The 10,238-nt window shown below is 44.1% G+C and overlaps 1 protein-coding gene across 1 annotated transcript in view; it reads left to right on the forward strand.

Annotated features, from left to right (window-relative positions):
* Window positions 1-9,712, forward strand: part of MEOX1 (mesenchyme homeobox 1) — a 15,735-nt gene extending 6,023 nt beyond the window's left edge. Inside the window, exons 2-3 of the mRNA XM_024224316.2 lie at window positions 6,284-6,456; window positions 8,343-9,712. Coding sequence (XP_024080084.1) covers window positions 6,284-6,456; window positions 8,343-8,465 — 296 coding nt within the window. The 3' untranslated portion in view covers window positions 8,466-9,712. The remainder of the gene's footprint in view (window positions 1-6,283; window positions 6,457-8,342) is intronic.
* Window positions 9,713-10,238: the final 526 nt, after the last annotated feature.

Consider the following 10,238-nt stretch of genomic DNA (forward strand, 5'->3'; position numbering starts at 1 on the left):
GCGTGCCAAACGTTGCCGACCCCTGATGTAGATTCTAATGTGCCTGTTAGCAGGTGCTGAAGTCAGAGTTAGTCACAACCTGAGATGCGAACAAAAAGCCAGAGGGCAAGAACAGTGGAAAGGTTGGTGAATTAGTGGCAGGTGTTTCACTTTCACATCTGTGATTAAGTGAAGACTTGACCAAACAGAGAGATGAAGATTCAAACATTCTGGGTGAAATATGCTGCAATAATTAGGCTGAATTTTGACTGATTTGTAAATGACACATTAGAGGTACCAGATGTGCGTGAAAAGACAGAACAATCAGAATCCTGTGTGTGTTGAGAGGAAGATACAGCACTCTGGGACAATACAATGAGCTTTTCACTTAATGCAGCCCATTTTTGCAGCTTATTAATAAATAATAATACACACATTGGATATCTAGAATGCTTTTTACCGAGGATCTCAAAGCACTTTGCAAGTTTCAGCTACATAAATCAATTATGAGCTATTACTGTGAAACACCTCTTCGAACTGGCCCATAAACCATAGACATCTTCTCCTCAACAAGCCCTCAGACATGCTGAAATGTTAAAATCATCAAGACTAAATTCAACATATCAGGAAAAAAAAGATAGCAGAACTAACACAATGCTGCTGAATTCGCTCACACTGCACATTCCCTGCCTCCTTATTCCCCTTCCTTTGTGAACTCCCTCTATAACTTTCTATTGTAGGGTTTTTGGGGCAGATACCTTATTTGTTTCAGCTCTTTTTAAAATATCCAGCATGCTGAGGGTGCTATACAAACAGCAAATAAATAATATGAAAACTGTCCCAAGGATCCACCCTGCTCTGCTTGCAGCAAACAAATGCTGAAGCTGCAGAAGTCTCTGTATGAGATCTTTCTTATTTTTTGTAATATTTTTGTAAGTTTCAGTTCCAAATTTCAGCACATCCTGCCTGCACTTATCAGAATAACACTGACCTGAACCTGCATTAGGGAAGAAAAAAATGACTATCCTTTCACCTTTCATAGTGATCTTTCCTGCACCTCTTTCTTTAGACCTGGGCTGTGTAACACATGAAAAGATTACTGCTGCTACTGTCTAGTCTCTTCCATAGACTTGTCTTTTCATAAGAAAGTGTAAAATGTCAATTCACCAGCTGAGTTTAACTGGATTTTTCTGCAGGCATCGCCTGTCGACACAAGTACAGTTAAGGCAGGAAGAAAACATATCAAAAGCCATCAGGTGGCATGCTTAATTGCCCCAGCCCTGTGCTGGCTTGGGATGTTCATTTACATCAAACCTTTTACTTCAGCAATTAGACTGTGCTAATTTTGTGCTAGCAGAGATAATGCTAAATCAAGCTAAACAACTAAGTGTTGTCAGAATCCAGGAAGACTCAGTGGTTTGGAAATTATGTAATGAAACAGCTACAGAAACTCTCTTCCCCCTCTGGATGACCTCAGAGGGACCAAAGGAAAACTGGTTCCCTAGATTAGATTTAAATGTTGATCATGAGTAGAGCTACATCTGAAATAGTTTGACAGGTAATATACCTCCCTGAGGTGCACACTGATAAGAACTTCTCGTTACTTTAGGACAGATGTCAAATGAGTCAGCTATCTATGAAATCATTTAACTTGGACAACATGAATGCACATGGTGAAAGCCACAGACACACACACATATCCTGTTAGCTGAGATTTTGGAATCCTGTGACTTGTTCCATAACAGCAAATCTTTCAACATCTTGCTTTTTTAACTAGCTAGAATAAATACGCCCCAAAAGCCTTTAGCATGAGAAAACATTATTTCAAAGACATTATGCAGATACGCCGATGTTTTTGTATTGATTGGGAGGGGAAAAAACTACAGAAATTAACAAAATGTCAATAATTAAAACTTCAGGTGCATAGCAACTGGCTAGGAAACCCCATGCACATCTAGCAACCAAATGTGTCCCTGTACATGCACTACCAACTGACCTTCATGCTTCAGTGCTTAAGTCAATCTCTAACTATTAGGGGGTTAAGATGAGGCCCCTTCATGGGGGGGCAGTTTATCCTACATCTGCCTACTGGGAAGTTTCTTGCACCTTGTTCTGTAACACTGTCATAGCCTGGACCTCACACTAGACTCTGATCCAACATGACAATTACTATGACCTGGGCACGTTTCCTTTTGGCTTCTCAATTCAGAGTTCAAGTCCCAAATTCAAAGTGATTCTCCCGGAAAGTCGCAGCTGTAACAGCCCTGACGCCTCAGCTGTTACAAAATGCTACATGCAGCTTTTTTGTATAGATAGTTGTTCACACCAGCTGTACCCCAAAATGCGCCGCAGAAATCAATGCTGGATAACAGCAATGGGAGAGGCAGGCTATGAGTTACGGGTGAGAGAGAAACTTTCTGGAAATATTTGCAGAGAAACTGTTCTGTGTCTAACTCTGCTCACTGTGGCTGAAGTGGGCAGAGGATGAAGCCAGGTGAGCATTGTTGTTGTGTCACTGCTCTCACAGACGTGTTCTCTCGCCTTTCTTCTCATGGGGACAGATTTTGATCTCAATCACACTGGTGTAAATCCCCTGACTTTACTTGATTGACTCCAGAGTTACACTCTGGCCCATCATCCTTTTATAAATCACTGGTCGTCTTTGCCCCTCTCCCTCTGTGTGCAAAGGTTGATGCCGATCTTGTCTTGGAAATTTTATGGCACAAAGACACAAGTACTTTTTGGCTCCCATGTGTCTTTGTTGCACGACAGACCCCTTGGGGAAAACCTGTTTGATTAAGCTGCAGATGTGAGCGTGGCAGAGATCTGAGATCCAGGGAGAAGATGGAGGTCTGAAAATGTTCACAGTCAGTGATAAATGCCACCATATCTTTCCCAGTGATGCCAGAGGACTTTCTGGGCTGGGATCTTTTTGTGGATTGTGCTGGAGAGAAAAACCTTTCTAAAGCAAGGACTTGCAATATTTCATGTGCATTCTGTATTTTCCACATCCTATGGCCAAAACTCCAAAGAAAAGTAGAGCCAGTTTCCACTTTTGGAAAGGCACAAAAACCACAATCATAATTAAGCAGCCAGTCCCTTTAGCAGCTCTTTGTGGCGTGTGGCCCATGCCACAGGCTCCAAGTTACACAGCCTATTCCGTTCCCGAAGGTAATCAGCCTGAGGAGCAGAGTTAAAATCATTAAAAATGACTGAAATAGTTTTTTTTAACAAAAAAGACCAGTGAAATAACCTTCTTTAGAAATGATTCACTCACATGAGGCAAACTGGGAAGCTTCAGCCAGGGCAGAAAGTTGCTGCTTCCTTGCTTAGACTACACTGGCTACTAATTTGCTTCCAAATGCAATTTGTGTTATTGGCTTCAGTCACTACAGCCTTGCATGATTTGGGTCCTGGCTACATCAGAGATTGCAGTTCTCCTCATGCTGCCCCTAGAGAGCAGAGAGCAGCTGGGAATCTCCTGAGCTGGAAGCTCTCAGGAACTGGTGGCAAGGGCCTCTCCGCATGGAGTCCTCAGCTATGCAATGTGCCTTCTCCTGCTGCTCTGTCAACCCCCAAACTTGTTGACCTTTCGGGAATGATGTGAGGCTGGTCTGTTTACTCAGGGAGATGGCGAAGTGGAGGATTTCTGTGAGCATAAGAACGGACATACTAGGTCAGACCAAAGGTCCATCTAGCCCAGTATCCTGCCTTCCGACAGTGGCCAATGCCAGGTGCCCCAGAGGGAATGAACAGAACAGGTAATCATCAAGTGATCCATCCCCTGTCACTCATTCCCAGCTTCTGGCAAACAGAGGCTAGGGACACCATCCCTGCCCATCCTGGCTAATAGCCATTGATGGACCTATCCTCCATGAATGTATCTAGTTCTTTTTTGGACTCTTTTATAGTCTTGGCCTTCACAACATCCTCTGGCAAAGAGTTCCACAGGTTGACTGTGTGTTGTGTGAAGAAATACTTCCTTTTGTTTGTTTTAAACCTGCTGCCTAATAAACCTGTGCAATTGGGTTTGATGCTGGGTGGAATATTTTGGGGTGATTTTTCCTCTTAGTTTGTTATTTGGTTGGGAGGTGGGTTAAAGATCAAGCTACAATGAACAGATTGTTACAAATGAAAAACTTGTTTTAGAAATGTAGCCAAGGACAATTTCACCAGGTAATGCTGGCAGTTCCTAGCAGAAATTATTGTTAATGGGAGTTGCATGTAATTTCTCTATTTCTGATGGGCAGCACTAAGAGTGAACACATTATAAATCCTAAATTTAAACCTAATGGATTATTCCAGTTGGTTTCCTTTGACAAACAAATTGAGCATTTGGTAAATGTTGTTGCATTATACATCCATTGCTTCTGTGTATATATATATATATATATTGTTTCTCCAATCTTCTTTTATGCATCTCCTTGAAATAACTCAATAATAGTATTGCTATTATTGGGGTTGGGGGGGAGGAGAGAGAGAGAGAGAACACTTTATGCTGCTCTGAAAATAGGTGAACATTAATCCCCAGAATAGCTCCCTTCTTTTTCCAAAATGCTGGCTGCTGTGGAACTCTGGGTTCTTCTTGTCTCCCTTCTGGCTATATAGAAAATGGAACCTGAAGGGCTTTAGATAAGGGATTGATAGGGGTGGCTAATTCTGAGCAGAGAGCTGATGAAATAAGTGTATACATTTGTATATATTTATTAAGTCTAGCTGGAGTTGATGCATCCCAGTCATGTCACATTTCAGTGAGGTTCCAAAGCTGCTGTTTTGCACTGCAAGGTGTTTGCCAGCCCTGACATCACCACGTCTTCATGCTGACTTTCCTAAATGGTGAAGATATTGACAAACGGCAGAGCTAGAAGTTGGTTAAAGAACAAAGTTGAGCGCTGCAGGGAAAATTTACTGCAAAACCCAAAGTTCAGCAAGGCCCAAATGTTCAGGGCAGCTTGGCAAGGTGTACATTGCCCTCCACCGGTGGTCTTACTTCCTCCCCCTCCTCTTCATCCTTCCAACACTGCCAGAGTTTCTGTCTTCCCAATGAAGTAACCAGATGCTCCCTAATGTGTGGAGCTTTTCATTTCAGACAGCGATGGAAACACAATGGAAAATGGCATCATTAAACAATTATAGATTTTTCAAAAACAAGCCCTTGAGATGAGACAAAACATTCCACTGGCTACAAAACCTCTTTCACTTCCACTGAAACCAGCCAGCTCACATTTCGGTGCTAGAACTTGTAGAAATAGTTCCTGTCACAAGGACATGGGCTTTGCCTTTGCGCACTGAAGCAGAGGAGCTTTGTCCTTCTGTTGCTTAGAAATAGACAATCGTCGTTCATTTAAAATAAACCGATCTTACTTTGCATGTGGCTGTGGTCATTGTCAGAGCGTTTTAAAACGGGGCTGGGACAGCAGCTCTCCAGCTAGGACTTGCAAGGCCAGCTTTGGAAATGTGACTTTCCCAGGGGTATACGACAACTAAGTGTACGATCAGCGAAAAACAGCTCAGGGCACTTCAATAAGAGCCGAGTAACTCTGAGTCACAGGGAAGGACATGATGCCACCAGTGCTCTCACCCCACTCTGCCCATTGCTGTATTCACTCCAGTGAGATCTTTTCTGTGGTTACGTTCACAATCCAAACACATTTCCAGGGGAACCTGCCGGCACCAGACCCAACTGGGTTGGGTCTTATAAACCCTGGTCAGAGCCACCCACTGGTCCAAGGTCATTGCCTCGTCAGTGGGTGGGTTACACTCAGCATCTTTGCTTCCTCATCCCCCAAAGCTGGATCCTAGCCCTAGTGTGTGCAAAATGACATACACCAGTAGAGGTCACCACACACCTCATTAAGTGCACTGGCATTGAGACCAGTTCTTAACTAAAATCTGAGGCAACAGCAATCTAGGTAGGTGATGGTGTATGTATATAAAAAAAGGTAAGTGAAAGGGAAGGCCTGATTGTGCTAGCTAGAGACAAGCACAATGCAGCCAAGTGATGTGCAAGCTTCCTCCACACAGCTCTGCCAATGCCCCCTCAGTCCTGCCCCACAGCCCATGATATTCCAGCCCTGTGCTCCCAGACCTCTGCCAATGCATCCAGCCTCCCATCAGTTCTGTGCCTAAGACTGACAATAGTGTCCAACTGTGTGACTGATGCTGTGAGGTGGGATGGAATCGGGTCATTAAAAAAAACTTTCACTTGGGACCTAAACCAAGATTCTATCAGTTCTCTTTGATGCATATAGTTGTGTTAACCATTATGACTGCAACTTACACATAAAGTTTGCTTGCCTCTTAGAAAACCAGGATTCCAGTAGGAAGCCAGAAGCCAGCAGCAAAGCACGGAAGGAGAGGACAGCTTTCACCAAGGAGCAGCTGCGGGAATTAGAAGCTGAATTTGCTCACCATAATTACTTGACAAGGCTCAGGAGATATGAGATAGCTGTGAATCTGGACCTCACCGAGAGACAGGTACCTCTGGAATATCTGCCTCCTCACCTGTGCCCCCCTGACAGGGCTATTCCTGCCTAGACAGAAGGGTGTATGTACAATATATTCACATCGCACCCGTTTCTACTTTTGCAAATGTGCATAAATATTTATACATAACCTGAAAAACTTTGTAGCAAATCTAACAAATGCAGTTTAACATGGAGATAATTGAGAAGCTGATTTCTGGTATCTGGTTAAAATATACATGTTTAAATATAATTTTAAGCTGCAAAAACCATTTCTGAATGACTGGTGTCTAAGTGCCTTCAGACGACCTATCCCATTCACTGGCACAAACCAAAAGGCTGATACTTAATAAGAAAGGCTGGGTGGCAGCTCCCAGGTTCTGATAACCAGGACTGAGCTAAGCCTTCAAGGTCCACAATGCCACAAACACTGCAGCATCCCAAGGAGCCCAGCAGTAAATGACACAAGAGTGCAGGGGATGTTAGATTCTCATCTGATGAGCTGTCTTCTTTCAGGCTAAGGGAATGTTGTGAACTAACTAGGGAGTATAAGAGTGTGGGGAGTGTGGACTTTGAGGGTCACTATGCTCCCAGTTTCCTGGTCTGCTCTTAGGAAGGGTTCTTCTATCAAGGCTTAATAGTTGGGCAATAAAGGAATTAATCAAGTGAAGAAAGGGAAATAGTATACGTTTAGCTGACTCAGATAGGCCTATTAGAAATATGATAGGAAGATGGACAGGTGTATGCATAGAGTACTCCTGGGAGAATTCGCCGTCACTGCGCATGCACAGAATTCATGGCCCCCGCAGATTTCTGTGCTTCTCCACAGAAAAATGACTTCTGATGGGGAAACAAAGGGAAACCACAAGAGCAGTCATGCTCCTCCTCCCTGGCAATGCAGGCAGATCAGTTTGGGCACCCACAGCAGCTGGTAGAGATGTAAATCACTGAGGTGGGGAGGAGCTGGGCAGTCATACGTGTGTGAGAGAGACACTCTGTCCCTCTCGCTCGCTACTGCGGCATGCTCAGCGTGGAGGGGTGAGGCTTTGGAGTGTTTCTGAAGAGGTAGGTGTGGGGCAGGCTCTGTTCCCTCAGTGAATTGTTCCCTTTGTCTTTGTGAATTCCCCCAGGAGTATAAAACAGGTGTATAAATTTTAAGGCTCCTTTACCTTGCCAGAGTGGTGTAAAGGAGCCTTATTGTAAAGGACAGTGTGGCCTTATAAATGCTTATGGTGCTTTGGTGATTAGAACTGGTCTAAATTTTTGGACTGAAAATTTCCTAGCAAAATGTGCTCCATGAACTGTTTCCTACTGACCTTTTTGGAGATGGTCAGTAGCCAGTATAAACTGTAAGTTTGAGTCCCCAGCCCTCGGTTGCGTGCTCTTCAGTTGCCTATGATGTAATACTGAGCATGGCTGCATATATTTGTTGACTAATAGCTAGAAATAAAGGGTCAATACTAGCTACATTACTAATAGACAGAGGGAGTTTGGTGATTTCCTCCAATTCTCCCCACTACCCTTCTCCATCCATTGTGTTGTAGTTTAAATAAATTATCAAAATAACTGAAACCAGCTTAATTATATTCCATTATTTTGACCCAAAAAATGCAGAATTTTGCAGAGAGAGACAAGAGAGACATCTTTTATTGGCCCAACTTCTGTCAGTGAGAGAGACAAGCTTTTGAGCTTACACAGAGCTCTTCTTCAGGTCTTCTTCTTCAGAAGGTCTCTGTGTAAACTCGAGAGCTTGTCTCTCACTGACAATAAAAGCTATGACCTCACCCACGTTGTCTCTCTAGTATCCTGGGACTGACACGGCTAGGACAACACTGCATAGGTGCATGCAGAGACAGATAATGGGGAGCTGATGAATAATTCCTTCCTTTTCTCATCCAGGTTAAAGTGTGGTTTCAAAACCGAAGGATGAAGTGGAAACGTGTGAAGGGCGGGCAGCCAGTGTCCCCTCACGAGCATGACACAGAAGATATGGACTCTGCTGCCTCCCCGAGCTCTGAATAGCTCCTCGCCAGTAGTAACGTACTGACGAATGCAGGAAGGGTTGTCAGTCAGAGAACTGATGCCACACAGTTTAGCAGCAGCTGCATCATTAACAGGTGCCCCTCCCTGCTCAAATCATCTCATCCTCCTGTGTGTGACTCTGGAAGTGGTGTGCCTTAACATGCCTTGGGGACTGTAAAGGGCACACAGGAAAGTCCAGAGGAGGGTCTGACTGAACTCTCACCACTGCCATCTTGGCAGTGCCAGTATTTCTTCAAAATAATAACTAAACCCACTGACTATGAAACAAATAAAGCTGACTAGAGCTGGATTTCTAAGAACCAATAGTGGTCTTCAAGTTCTCAAAAGACGCAGTTTAGATGCACCAGTTTAGGGTTCAGTGGGGAAGTAATGTAGCTCCCCAACATATAACCTTATCCAGCATCTCTCTTTGGTCACTGCTATTTGTCAAACCATAAAGGACTTGAGCGTTCCACAGAAGTGCTTTCTTCGTGCATCACTCCACGAGTAACAAACACTCTGGTATCCACTAATGTTTCTTGTGTCATCCAAACTGAAAATATAAATGGTTATAAGCAAGTCTGGGGGGCAGTGGGAATGTCAAACAAAAGTGTGGCCCCAAATGCTATATAGGCCTCCAGCCATCAGTTTTGGAAAGGATCATGCCCACAAGGACAAGGGCTCCAATTAGAGCTGAGATGGTAGGCACCTTGCTGATACGCCTGTGTGAATGAGATACTGGAGGTTTGTTTAATTAATCTTAGTGTAGCTGCTGAAATCAGAACATTAAATCTCACAGGGAATATGTTCATAACCACCGCCACCAAGTATCAAACCAAGTGTAATGAGGTCATGAATCATCACTGTTCTGCCCTGGACACTGAAATATAGCTGGTTATATCTTCTGAAAGAACGCTGCTCCTTTCTGTTGTGTTTGTCACACTTCTTTCTAGAATGCCTCTGGGTATTACCTGCTGTTTCCTTTGTTACAACTCAGGACTATCTGGGTGAGCAGAAAACAGTGTCCTGTGAAATGATTAGTTGAATTTATCAGTCTTAAGTTCTCGTTTCTTTTTTTCTTGGGATCAGAACTTTCTTCCCGTCGGCATGCAGGTATGTATATGTGAATTATGTATGAATATACGTGTCCATAATGTTCTATGGATAAATATTTACTATACATGCACTCAGGGTCGGATTAACTCTCCTGTGGGCCCAGGGCTATTAGATTTTGTGGGGCCCCTGTATACAAGTCTTTTTCCTAATTTAAAACAAAATGATCACAATTATGGCATCGAGGCTATTAACACTGTACTAAACTTGCCTTTTAATTAACATAAAGCCGTTCTGTGGTTATATTTCAGTCTTAAAACATGCAGAATATAGTTAAGTTAATTCAAAATAGCCTACTTCTTACCTTAGAACAGCTGTTATATTAGTTTCTTTCTGGGAGGGACTTTGGATGCAGGAGGGATTTTGACCTGGGGCAGGAAGTTGGGGTGCAGGGTCTGGGAGGGAGCTTGGGTGCAGGAGGGGATTCTGACCTGGGACAAGGGGTTGGGGTACAGGAGGGGGGTCCAAGGTGCAGGCTCCAGCTGGGAGGTGCTTACCACACGCGGCTCTTGGCCGGCAGCCAACAGGGCTCAGGCAGGCTGCCTGCCATAGCCCCATGCCGCTCCCGGAAGCAACCAGCAGTCTCTGCACGCCCCTACGGGGAGGGGGACAGCGTGTCTCCATGCGCTGCCTGCGCCCGCAAGCACCACCCCCACTGTG

Source organism: Terrapene carolina, unplaced genomic scaffold (assembly GCF_002925995.2).
Source record: "Terrapene carolina triunguis isolate 2854851 unplaced genomic scaffold, T_m_triunguis-2.0 Scaffold193, whole genome shotgun sequence".
Classification (NCBI taxonomy): domain Eukaryota; kingdom Metazoa; phylum Chordata; order Testudines; family Emydidae; genus Terrapene; species Terrapene triunguis.